At 43.7% G+C, this 13,245-nt stretch overlaps 1 protein-coding gene across 2 annotated transcripts; it reads left to right on the forward strand.

Moving 5' to 3' along the window:
- Positions 1–1,998: 1,998 nt before the first annotated feature.
- Positions 1,999–10,650, forward strand: SNRPB (small nuclear ribonucleoprotein polypeptides B and B1). Of its 2 annotated transcripts, none has more exons than XM_003941045.4 (7): positions 1,999–2,125; positions 4,873–5,024; positions 6,842–6,953; positions 8,391–8,543; positions 9,051–9,189; positions 9,517–9,642; positions 10,496–10,650. In XM_003941045.4, exons 1-7 carry the CDS (start codon positions 2,123–2,125, stop codon positions 10,531–10,533), a joined length of 723 nt encoding a protein of 240 aa, XP_003941094.1. In that variant the 5' UTR covers positions 1,999–2,122; the 3' UTR covers positions 10,534–10,650. The 2 variants fall into 2 exon arrangements, with proteins under 2 accessions (XP_003941094.1, XP_039335667.1); XM_039479733.2 differs by having other exon boundaries at positions 2,000–2,125; positions 10,350–10,650.
- Positions 10,651–13,245: the final 2,595 nt, after the last annotated feature.

The following is a 13,245-nucleotide window of genomic DNA, read 5'->3' on the forward strand; positions in this document are numbered from 1 at the left end:
TTTCATATCACTCTAATGTTACATTGCATACTTATTTACTTGGTTTACTATCTGTGTTTCTCACTAGAATGTACAGCTCAGTGAGGGAAAGGACTCTATCCCAATAAGCAGTGCTTGGCCTTAGCAGGTGCTAAATAAAAATTATTTTTAATGCCTGCATGAATGTTATGTTAGGCATCTGGGTAAGGTGGGGGCAGATGAACAGCTGAGGAGCCAGATGAACGTATATTCCCACTCTGACTCTGCTACCTTGGGCAACATAATTCATTTCTATGAGGCTTCACCTCTTCATCTACAGGTGACAGAAACAGGACAACAGAACATACCTCTTAGATGGTGTGAAGGTGACAAAGCCCTAAGGTGGAAGCTTTCCTTGCTGGGTTTGAGGAATAGGAGATTAGTGTGATTGGAGAATGATGAATGAGGGGAATGTTGAAGGACCTGAGTGAGGTTGGAGAGGAATGAAGAGCTGGATTTTATTCCACGTGTGCTGGGAAGTTTTTGTGAAGTAGAGACCAGGGCATGACATTATCTGATATACCAGTACATTTAAAAGGATCCCTCTGGCTGCTTTGAGAACAAGAAAGGAAGTGAAGAGACAAGTTAAGAGTTGTTCAATGATCCAAGACAGAGATGATGGTGGCTATGACTAGGATGGAAGCAGTGGAGTGGGTGACAACAGTCATATTCAAGATAATTTGAAGGTAGGGGCCACAGGATTTGCTGATTAATTTGATTATTTGATGGCAGAGAAAGAGAAGAATGCTTCAAGTTTATAATTTTCTTTTCTTTTTTAATCCAAGAAACGTCAGGGATGGGGAACACTGGTGAAGTGGCTTTGGAAAGAGTGAATAGAATCAAGAATTCAGTTTTCAACATATTGAATTTGGTATACCCATTAGACATTCACATCATGCTGGCAGCTGGATATAAAAGGCCAGGGTCAACAAACTTGAAAGCCCTGGGTGTATACATTGTATTTAAGTCATAGGAAAGGCCCGTGTGGTGGCTCATACTTGTAATCCCAACACTGTGGGGGGCTGAGACAGGCGGATCACTTAAGGGCAGGAGTTCGAGACCAGCCTGGTCAACATGGTGAAACTCCGCCTCTACTAAAAATACAAAAATTAGCTGAGTGTGGTGGTACAGGCCTGTATTCACAGCTGCTCAGGAGACTGAGGTATGAGAGTCGCTTGAACTGGGGAGTCAGAGGTTGCAATGAGTCGAGATTGCAGCACTGCACTCCAGCTTGGGTGACAGAGTGAGACTCTCAAAAAAAAAAAAAAAAAAAAAAAAAAGCCATAGAAAAAAAAATAAACGTCATAGGACTGGATAACATTATCAACAAATATGGATAGAGCCCCTGTTGTGTGCTAAAATGTTCTAGGCACTACAGCAGTAAGTAATACACAAAGAGAAATTCACACCCTTATGGAGCTTATATTCTAATGGGGCGGGGATAATAAAATAACAAAAATATACACCATGTTAGATTGCAAGAGGGAAATACAGCAGAGATGAGGGCGAGGTGGGTGGGAAGGTTACAGGATGTCCAGGGAAGTCCTCACTGGGAAAGTGTTTTTTAAGCTTAAGTCTTGAAAGAGGTGAGTGCAGGAGCCTTTGGTGTACCTTGGGGACTAGCATTCCAGGAAGAGGCAAAAGCAAACGCAGAGGAGCTCAAGCAGGAGCACGTTGAGCCAGTGGAGGGAAAAGTAAGGACAGTGGCTGCAGAGGAGAGAGCCGGGGAGGGTAACGGGAAATGAAGACCGAGAGAGTAATGGGAAGGGTAGAGTGAAGAGAGAAGAGTATGACACAGAGCAGCCCTAAGTACGGATTTAAGCTAGGAGGGTGTCCAAACAGGAACTTAGGAAGGCTCTCCTCTTAGCTCAAACCTGGATGTTAACGCCCGGTCCTCACGCCCCGCCCCTGCTCCGCCCAGGCTCAGCTCCTAGGGCCGGAACTCTAGGGCTCCCTGTCCGGACCGGAAGTAGATTTCTAGCCGACCGCATTTTACACGTTGCTGCATTTCCGGTAGCAGCGGCGGGAAGTCGGGCTGCAGGCGAGAGGCTAGGCCTCTGTGGAGGCGAATCCAGCGGGGATCGGAGCCATCAGAGCCGCCACCATGGTGAGGAGGGCACAGGCTGGCGGCGCGGGAGCTTTCGAGTCTGTTGTGTAGTGGGAACCGCGACTGACGGGGGAGGAAGCTGTGGGTTGGAGTCACTGACGGCGGGGAAGGCCTGGGCCGAGGCCGCTCGGTCTGGGCGGGAAAGACCCAGACCTTGGCGGTTAGGTTAGGCATGGAGTCGAGGAAAAGGTTGGAACCAGGGGATGGAGGCCGAGGTCGCTCGGCTGGGGCGAGGGTAGAACCGCGGCTCTCAACACCGCTGAAGCCATAATGCCTGGGACCCGGTAGGCTCTAAGTTAACTTCTGTCGAATAAATATGTGTCTCAGGCTTCGGAGCAGGCACTGCGGCCGCACGGGGACCCGGCCAAAGGCTCAGACTCGTGAGAGGTTGTGAGTCTGGGGAAGAGTTGCGGCAGTGGGCGGAAGAGCTTGTGGACCACGTTAGCGTCTTGCTAGGTCTACTGGATGGAGAGGAGGGAGGAGGAGGGTGATAAAGAATGACTGGAGGAAGAGTTCGACTCAGTTGTTCATCATATTTCTGTGTTTGCCTGTGTCTGACTTCCCAGGCGCTGGGGCTACTCCATGAAGTGTGTTTCCTTCGTTCACAGAAGTAGTTGGGGGCTCATAATTAAGTGTGGTCGTCATTCGGTGAAAGTAACGGTAGCGGGGCGGGGTGAGAATGTTTTCTCAAATAGATGGCTCCCGAGCAGATTCCTAAAAGATTAGCAAGAATGTTCCCGGCGAAAATGGGGGGAATATTTCTGGAGAACTGAAGGAACAAAGGCTGAAAGGTAGCATGATTTTAAAAGTTACCGGATTTTTCTGCGTCTCTTGACTGAGAAAAAGTTGCTGGAGGAGAAAGTGCAGGGAAGATGGGGACAATTGGCAGGAGGCTCGTTACTAAAAGCCTTGCATGTTATTTTACCCTGTTGGTGGTGAGGCATGTCATTGAAGGATTTAATTTATTTTTATTTTTATTTTTTGAGACGGAGTTTAGCTTTTGTTGCCCAGGCTGGAGTACAGTGGCTCGATCTCGGTTCACTGCAGCCTCCACCTCCCGGGTTTAAGCGATTCTCCTGCTTCATCCTCCCGAGTAGCTGGGACTACAGGCGCCTGCCACCACACCCGGCTAATTTTTTGTTTTTAGTAGAGACAGAGTTTCACCATGTTGGCCAGGCTGGTCTTGAACTCCTGACCTCAGGTGATCCACCTGCTACCGGCTCCCAAAGTGCTGGGATTACATGTGTGAGCCACCATGCCCTGCCCACTGAAGGATTTTAACTAGCAAAGTGATACAAACTTAGTTTTGTTTAGAAAGATCACTGTAGCTCTGGCATGTATATTCGATGGGACTGGAAGCAGGGAAACCTGGTAGGATATTGTTTGGATAATTGGTTGGAATAGGCACTTGATTGATTCTGTCTAGGTTCCAACACAGCTTCCCAGCTGTGAAACTGGGCAAGTTACTTAACCTCTTCCAACCCTAGTGGCCTCATCTGTAAAATAGGGATAATAATGGGCCCAATTTTGAGGATTAAATGAGATGTAAAGTGCTTATCACAGTGCCAGATACATAGTGAGCACCCAGTAAACATTAGTTCAACTGGACCAGTGAATTGTCCTAAAGGTTCACATCCCATGTGGTTAGATAATTATTAAAATGGTCATTGAAGGGAAACTGAACCACATAACCTGAGGGTGGCTGGCAATATCTTTGTGTGGAGTCAAGGTATTGTTTTCCTTCTGCCAAATATAGTCTTGGAGGTACACTAACAAATTTCTTTTTTTTTTCCTTTTTTTGAGACGGAGTTTTGCTCTTGTTCCCCAGGCTGGAGAGTAATGACGTGATCTTGGTTCACCAAAACCTCCACCTCCCGGGTCCAGCGATTCTCCTGCCTCAGCCTCCTGAATAGCTGGGATTATGGACATGTGCCACCACACCTGGCTGATTCTGTATTTTTAGTAGAGACGGGGTTTCTCCATGTTGGTCAGGCTGGTCTTGAACTCCCTGACCTCAGGTGATCTGCCTCCCAAAGTGCTAGGCTTACAGGGTGTGAGCCAACATGCCTGGCCTCAAATTCTTGATTTAAGGATTTTATTCTCCACCTTGAAGCTGATTTCCTTATCACAGTCTTCTTGGCGCCAGGCGCTGTGGCTCATGCCTGTAATCCTAGCACTTCGGGAGGCCAAGGTGGGTGGATCACCTGAGGTCAGGAGTTCAAAACCAGCCTGGCCATCAGGGTGAAACCCCATCTTTAAAAACAAAACAAACAAACAAACAAACAAACAAAAAAACAAGCTTTTTGGTGATTAGATTTTTAGTTTCAAACCCATTCTAGCTCTTCCTTTACTCAGTCGTTTTAATGAGATTTGGGTGTTCACAGCACTTGAGTCACACATTATCTGCACAATGGCAGATGGCTCTAGTATGGATGGATTGGAGTAGTCTGGGAACACCCTATACTCTCATCCCTGCGTTGACACAATATAGACAAAGGCAATTATAATGTGAGAAAGACTGATTTTAAGGGAAGAGTGAATAGCAGATTGCTGGGTAGAGATCAGGGCTAAAACAGGGTAGCATGGGAGAATTCCTAGGAAAGGGCTGTGGGTGGAAGACTGAGCTAAGAATCTGTTGAGAAAGATGGACACATAGACAAGAAGTCCATGTTGGAAGTTTTGGAGAGGGCAAGAGGTGCCTGGGTCCAAAAGAGCAGAGTTTCATCCCTGTCCATTTCTCCTTGCAGACGGTGGGCAAGAGCAGCAAGATGCTGCAGCATATTGACTACAGGATGAGGTGTATCCTGCAGGACGGCCGGATCTTCATTGGCACCTTCAAGGCTTTTGACAAGCACATGAATTTGATCCTCTGTGACTGTGATGAGTTCAGGAAGATCAAGTGAGGAGTGGACTGTGGGGTGGTGGGGACTGGATGATGGGAGTGGATTGAGTGGGTGGGCCAAGTAATGGAGGTTATGATGTAGCTAGTTGGTTCTTCTCTGTTTATTCTCCAGTTTTAGAGGGCAGACTTAAATGGGGACATTGAACACGAAGAAATCTTTTTCAGTCCAGCAAGCCTTGCTCTCTAGGTCTAGCAAAGTACAAGGTGTGAAGGGCTGCTAGGCTTTTTGTTTCTCTGACTTTGTGTGCCCCTGGGTACTGGGGTAAAGGGCTCTCATGTTCTCCCCACAGGTGTGTGAGGGGGGAGAGCTTGAGTTTCTGGCCTCATTGCCTATTTGTAAAGCTGTAGCCTAAAGGGCTCTCCCAATGCAGCCTGGTCTGAAACTGCTTTAAGAAGCTTCTGACCCTCTTCAGGGTAAGTGCTCAGCTCCCCATGTGGGTTTGGGGCCAGTGATTTTTGTTGCCATTTATACAAACAATTGGAGATATTTTCTACTGTGCTACAATTCCATAAGTTACTGGCTAATTCCCTAGAATCTCATAGATCTTAAACTTTTGGCCCCTTAAAAGATATCATATAGCTTCCCATCATGTTTTACAAGGCTAATTGAGGCACAAAAAGATGATGTGACTTCTGTGGTCATCAGTTCTTTTGTCATATGCATTGTCCATATTATGTAGTCACTTGCTTTGAATTCACTTTGAATCTCTTTAGGGCTGATTTTTTTCTGTGGCCCAAGGTCAAGAAGTATAGTTTAAAAATGTGGTAGGGATACCTGGGTGCCAGGTACATACATACTACTAGAGACGGGCCAACAGATGAGTATGGAGCTACTCCAGAGTTCCCTTCTGATGATAAAAATGTTTATTGGAAAGTATTTTTGAAAATACAAAGAGGTCTATGAGTAGAAAGTAAAATACCCAGAAGGGTGTGGTGGTGTTTTTTGTTTGTTTGTTTTTTGGAGGGGGAGTCTAATTATGAAAAGACAATACATGGTTTTGTCTTTAAAAAAAGGAAGAAAATGTGAGCCAAAAAGGGAAAAACTGTCCATCCATAGACAACCAGTTAATATACTGTAAAATATCAAAACAAAATCTTTTGAATTCTTTTTTTAAATCAGGCTATTTTTTTCCCCCTTTATTTTTAGGATCTTAACTTTAGCTTTTTTCCCCACTTTTCTATGTTGCAGTTATTTTTTCTACTTCACATTTATATTTTATTCATCTTTTCCTGGTTGTTGCTGTTTGGGGGATTCTGTTTTTGTGCTTTTGAGGGACAGATGTGAAATTTCAATTTCTATGTACGTGAAATTTCTCTTAAACTTTTCTTTCTATGGCTTGTATTTCATGTAAGATGAGGGACAGAATTAATAGGCCTATGCAGTTGAATTGATACTAGAAGGACACTGCATTATAAGCGAGGTGGGTGGGATTCGTTTGGAATTGTTGAGGTAGCTTCCTGATGTTGGTGAGGCCTAAGCTAAAGAGAGGGAATAGGGTTATAAGAAAGAAAACTTGGCTGAGGGAAGGGCCTTCGCAGTTAACGTGGACTAGCATTGGGCCAGGGCTGGGCATTGTTGACCCTGTCCTATCTCTTGGTGAGTGTGTCCTCTTGGCATGGTAGGAAACAGGTAGACAGCCACCTAAAAGGTTATGTGTTCAGCCTGCAGAGACTGTTCAGGAGGGCTGTCTTGGGAAAGTTTCTGTACCATTTTTTAGGAGGTGTAGTGTAAGTAAATCTTGGAGGCCACTAGGCAGGTGAACTTTACCCACCTCTAACACTTTTTTTGTTTCTTCTTCTAAACCTCTCTTTAGGCCAAAGAACTCCAAACAAGCTGAAAGGGAAGAGAAGCGAGTCCTTGGTCTGGTGCTGCTACGAGGGGAGAACCTGGTTTCAATGACAGTAGAGGGACCTCCTCCCAAAGACGTAAGTCAAAGCAGACAGCCTTGTGGAGGAAGGAGGTCCTACCGTGAGCCAGGCTCTGTGTTACATTCTGTTTCATTGCAGTTCTCACAGGCATCTGCCGGATTTTGCCTCTTTTTTCAGATAATAAATGGAATCCTAAAAGAAGTTACCCTGCAAGAAAGTGGATAAAGGGAGCTAGAATTTGGGTATTTCTGACTTTAAACCTCTTCCTCTTTCTCAGTTGATACAGATAGTCAGTGGAGGAAGCACCTGAGGCCATCTGGGTCAGTTCTTAATGTGACCACAAAGCCTAGGTGGATCTTAAAAAGTTGACTACAAAACAGTAGAATGTGTATTTCGTTTTGTACAGTTATAGTTTATAGTTATTGAGAATCTGCTTTGTGCCAAGCACTTCATTATTTTATTTAGTCCTTGTAAGTCTTTAGAGATAAATTCTCACCTTATAAATAGAATAAACCGGGGGTTAGTAACTTGCCCAAGGTGTCACAGCTACTAAGTGGTGAAACTGACATTAGATCTCAGACAATCTTGATTCCGTAATCACCAAGCTACACACAGAAACAGAGCAACCTTTAGAGATCTGGTCAAATTTGTTTCTCCTTTCCCTTTTCCAAAACATTTTTAATCAAGAGAATAATCTTCTTGCTTAACTTTTTTAAAAACCACATATATAATGGAGTTTTTTGTACTTAACACACAAGATGCATGTATTATGTTCTGCGTTTTCACTTAATGTTAACATTTTTCTAGTTGCTTTACACTTTTAAAGTCAAGTTAATGACTGAAAGATTTTCTCAAGTGAGTACAGAGTAGTTTATCCTAGTCATTTTCTGTTTGGGATATTTTTACATTTCTGCCTTTTCCAATTACAAATGTCTGGAAGGGATGTTAGCATATCTTGGCTCAAAGCACATGTACGTATTAAAATCTCTTGGTACCGACTTCCAGTAGAATTGACTGCTCTAATGTAACCCATTGTAAGCCTTGGTACCACAACCAATTGTACCATAACCATATCATTTGCAGATAAGGCAACTCAGTCCAGGATTGTGGGATTATTTGCCTGTTGTCACCTAGCAGGTTGGAATCAGCTGGGAATGGATCTCATGCCCCTTTAATGCCTTGCCTACTGAACCCTGAGTGGAACCCTGGCCCTTTACTCTTGGTTTAACTTTCACAGGAGTGCATGTAGCTGGTTGAGTTGTGGCATGTTTCTCTAGACTTACTCTTAAGTTCTACCCTACTTCAGGGATAACAGCTAGACTCATAGTCTTGGATGGAGGAAGAATGGTGTTAGCACACATGAAAAGGTAGTATTTATAAGCTGTTTCTATGCCCTATAAATCTGAGGGGCTCTCTTGTCAATGGTATTCCAAACTATATATGGTCTGATTCTTCAGGCCACTGGTCATTTGAGCATGTTTCTTTATTTTTCAGACTGGTATTGCTCGAGTACCACTTGCTGGAGCTGCCGGGGGTCCAGGGATTGGCAGGGCTGCTGGCAGAGGAATCCCAGCTGGGGTTCCCATGCCCCAGGCTCCTGCAGGACTTGCTGGGCCAGTCCGTGGGGTTGGCGGGCCATCTCAGCAGGTGAGGGGTTGGGGAAAAGGTACCAACTTCTGGTGGCTGAAATAAAGGATAAAGGGGAGGGCCCACAGTCAAAAAAGAGTGACCAACCTATGATTGTCAGACTATAAATATGTCACTGTGCTTTGTACATGGCTCTAGAGTCAAGTGAAAAGGAAAATTTGCCATTGTAAATTACGTTGATGCTATTGAAGAGATGTATGAATTAGCCAACTATATTTAAGGAAAATATTTCCATGACAACATTTGAAATCATGAGTCATATTTGAAAATGCGATTGCCTTCTCTCACTTGGATTGGAAATCCTTACATTGAGGTTTAGAAGATGGGAGTTGGGCATTCAAGCTTGATCTTTCAGACATGGGGTTTTGGATAGGAAGTCTGGTGCCGAGAGTTATAGTATTAAGGGATTTGGTGTCCGCTGTTTCCTGCTGTCCTTCCCCAAGTTGGGGAGGAGAGTGGGAAGCTGCATTGTACTGTACTCTTCTAACTCTTCTTATGTCTTCTTAGGTGATGACCCCACAGGGAAGGGGCACTGTTGCAGCCGCTGCAGCTGCTGCCACAGCCAGTATTGCCGGGGCCCCTACCCAGTACCCACCGGGCCGTGGGGGTCCTCCCCCTCCTATGGGCCGAGGAGCACCCCCTCCAGGTGAGGAGCCCATAAGGAGATCAGTGCTAACTGATAGAAGATGCCTTAGCTGGATTCATGATGAGATACAACCTTGACTGAAACTCATGATGAGTTTGTATAATTAAGCAGGATTACTCTGAGATCCAGCGTGGGTGACTGATGAAACTAGTTGGACAAGAGCCATTGGGAGCCCTAGGTGTTAGGCTCCAATGTCAGCTTTCTGGGAGCTGCTGAGAGGGTGGAATGGTCCACCTGTCTCAGAACTTGGTGGACAGCTTTGTAGTTTTTTTGCTACCTTTTCAAGATAGACACTTGAGCTATGTTCTTGGGGCTTTTCTTTTGCAGGCATGATGGGCCCACCTCCTGGTATGAGGCCTCCTATGGGTCCCCCAATGGGGATCCCTCCTGGAAGAGGGACTCCAATGGGCATGCCCCCTCCGGGAATGCGGCCTCCTCCCCCTGGGATGCGAGGTAAGTGCCTGCAGCGGTGGCTTTGGCTTCTTTCCCTAGAGCCTAGTGGGACAGGAAATGGAGAGAAGGTTGCATTTAAACCATATTCCATGGGCCTTCAAGCCTTAAGTGTAGGGGAATCAACCCTTGGAGGAGAACTTTGTCCAGAAAGAAAGAGAAGAGGGAACACATATTTCTGAAATTGGGCTTACCTCCCCTCTTAGAACAATTAGAGCAGCCCTGCACCCAGGGTATTTCTCAATATCTGAGGCAGTGGCTTCAGGGCTAATGCATTCTGAGGATCCCTGACAAAAGTTCTGAGATTGTATTATGCTCTTTTGTTCAACCGTGCCTAGTAATTAAGAGGGGCTCTGGGCTTTGCTATACTATTATGGATTTCTCTTTAACTTGAGTTGGAGAAAATCTGAGATCAGTCCCCACGTGGATGAGAAAATAGAGCCCCAGAGAGCTCAGTGTGGACTCCAAGCCTAGTGTTCTTTCTCCCTTATATAACCCATGGCCAAACTTTGTGACCCCTGTTTCTCTAGTCTGGGTTATTTATGGGTTTTTATAGGAACTCAGTCAGCCTCAGAGAAGTCCCTAGGTAGCACATATGCCATGTACACCCCTCTACTCACTTCATGACTGCAGGGTGGGGGAGGCTGGGGCAGGGTTGGGGATTCAAGTTGCAGATCAGGCACTGACTAAACTTCTTACTCTTACTTCAGGCCTTCTTTGACCCTTGGCCACAGAGTATGGAAGTAGCTCCGCAGAGATGTGGGCTCGATTCCTCAGGGCCACGTTACCACAGACCTGTTTGTTTGTTATGCTGTTGTTCGCGGAGTCTCACCGGGTTGTCTGGTTTCCCTTACAGGGCCCCCTCCCCCGGGAATGCGCCCACCAAGGCCCTAGACTCATCTTGGCCCTCCTCAGCTCCCTGCCTGTTTCCCGTAAGGCTGTACATAGTCCTTTTATTTCCTTGTGGCCTCTGAAACTGGTTTATAATAAACTCGGAAGAGAACATTATAATTGCACATATGTATCTTTATTTTTATAAAAATATTTGATATATTGGATGCTTAATGAGTCGAGAAGGGTTGCCTTGGAAAAAAATTAGTCCTGATCTTAGCCTCTTCCCTGTAAAATATTTTACTACTCATTTGCATCTGTACACCCTCATACACTAAGATAATTACAAAATTGAACATTTCACTTACAAATTCAAAGCTCAATTTTGTTGAAATCAGTACCCATACATAATATCCTCTTGGGAAGGCACTTCTCTAGATAGCTCCTCCAGGAAGCAAATGCTAAAACTGAAAATTAATTGTATTGGGAGAGGAACAATTTTGGTGTAACTTTCTGCCAAGGTTACACACATAACATATAACCTAATACAACTTTTGGGTTGTGGTGCCTTCATTTCTTCCACCCAAAGCCTGTGTTCACTGAGCAGTACTCTAGTACTTAGCGCATCAAGCTCTAAGGGTACAGAAATAAGAACACTGTTTTAAAGTTACTGTGTAGGGGAAGATAATTGTAAATGCAATCCACAGAACTTACCTCATTAATAGAAGAGAAGCCTCATAGGATCTTCTCAATAGTTGTAGAAAGAACGTTTGAGATGATTTCAACACCCTTTCGTGACAAATACACCCAGCAAATTAGGAATAGAAGGGAGCTTTTTTTTTTTTTTTTTTTTTTTTTTTTTTTTTTTTTGATAGAGATGGGGATCTCAACTATGTTGCCCAGGCTAGTCTCAAAACTTCTGGTCTCAAGGTATCCTGCCTCTGCCTGGGATTGAAGTCGAGTCACTGCACCCAGCTCAGAAGGTAATTTTTAAACAAGATTAAGAAATTTATGAAACAGCTAACATAATCGTGAAAGACTGAAAACTTGACCCTTACAATTAGGAGCAAGAATAGGGTTTCCACTTTGACCACTCAACATTGTACTGGAAGTTCTAGCCAGAGCTCTGCAGAAGGTACAATTTTGTATGTAGGAAACCCCAAAACATCTACAAGATAGCTATTAGAGCTAATGAATGAATTCAGCAAAGTTTTAGGGTAGAAGGTCACATAAAAACTGTTCCTTATGCCAGCAACAAACAATCTGAAAAGGAAATAGAAAAAAATTCCAGTTAGGATAGTACCATAAAGAATACCTATGAATCAAAGAAGCAGTACCAGAATACCCAGGAATCAATCAAACCAAGGCGGTGAGACTACTGAGAACTACAAAAGTTCTGAGAGAAAACTAAGTAAAAGAGGAAAGAGCATGGTTCAGCAGACTTTATTATAGTAGCAAATAATAGTCTCCAAACATTCAATTTAATCCCTATAATTAAGTGGTCATTGCAGAAATGGAGAAGTGAATCCTCATATATATGAAGCTGAAGATGGCCTGGAATAGCCAAAACAATCCTGATCATGTTAGAAGTCTCACAAAACTTAAAAAGTTTTAATCAAAACTGCATCTGGCATAAAGATAGACAATGGATAGATGAGCGGACAGAAAGAAACCCTTGCATATATGGTCGATGGTTTTTCTACACTGGTACCAGAACCATCTCCTGGGGAAAGAGTAGTCTTCAGATGGTGCTGGAACAACTGGATGGCAGCATGGAAAAGAATGAAGTTGAAGCTCTTATGTCATACACCTTCGTATACCACTCATTAACTCAAAGTTGGTAAACAATCTATAAGAGCTGGATCTATTAGAAGAAAACAGGTGAGTCCTCATGATCTTGGATTTTGCAATGGATCCAAGACACTGAAAACAGGCAACAAAAGAAAAATATAAATAGGACTTCATCAAAATTTAAAACTTGTGCATCCAAGAATGTGGTGAAGAATGAAAAAACTTACAGAAGGGAGTATATTTGCAGACTATGTGTATTCAGGGAGGTAAAACGAGACAGATTAAAAGGAGAAACAAGGATTATGTAATTGTCTTGGGACAACTATCTTTAACTCCAAGGATTAATAATAACTCCAGGTGGCACCAGTCTGAAGTTGCAAAGTAGTTGTTGGGTGAATGTCCCTGAAGAAATATTTTTGTAAGGTTGCAATGGCCTTTGTGCAAGGTTGTGTTCTTACAATCCTTTGTAATAGTTTTTGTTATCATTTATGCAGGAGAATCCTCCCTTCATGGCCTTTTTGGGCTTTGTCAGGGTTTAAAAAAAAACATACAAGTGACTCCACTTTGGTTCTGACAACTTTCGCAATACATATAATGGAGTATTATATAGCCATGAAAGGAATGAAATATTGATACATGCTACCATGTAGACAAACCTCGAAAACGTTGTGTTATGTGAATAAAGCCAGACACAAAGAGCACCTATTATATAATTGCTTTTATATCGATATTTGCTACCCATAATAGACAAATCTGTAGAGATAGAAAGTAGATTAGCAGTTTCCAGGGATGGGAGCCTCAGGAAACGGATTGCCTAACTAATGGGAATAGGGTGGGAGCTGGTGGTTGCACAACATTGGGAATATACTAAAGTAATTGAGTTGTGATTGTTAAAATGGTAAATTGTTGCTACGTGAATTTCATCTAAAAAAAAAAGTTTCTTCACAGAAAAAGTTTGCTAAGGCTTTTTGTTGTGGAAAGGGT

Source organism: Saimiri boliviensis, chromosome 9, assembly GCF_048565385.1.
Source record: "Saimiri boliviensis isolate mSaiBol1 chromosome 9, mSaiBol1.pri, whole genome shotgun sequence".
Classification (NCBI taxonomy): domain Eukaryota; kingdom Metazoa; phylum Chordata; class Mammalia; order Primates; family Cebidae; genus Saimiri; species Saimiri boliviensis.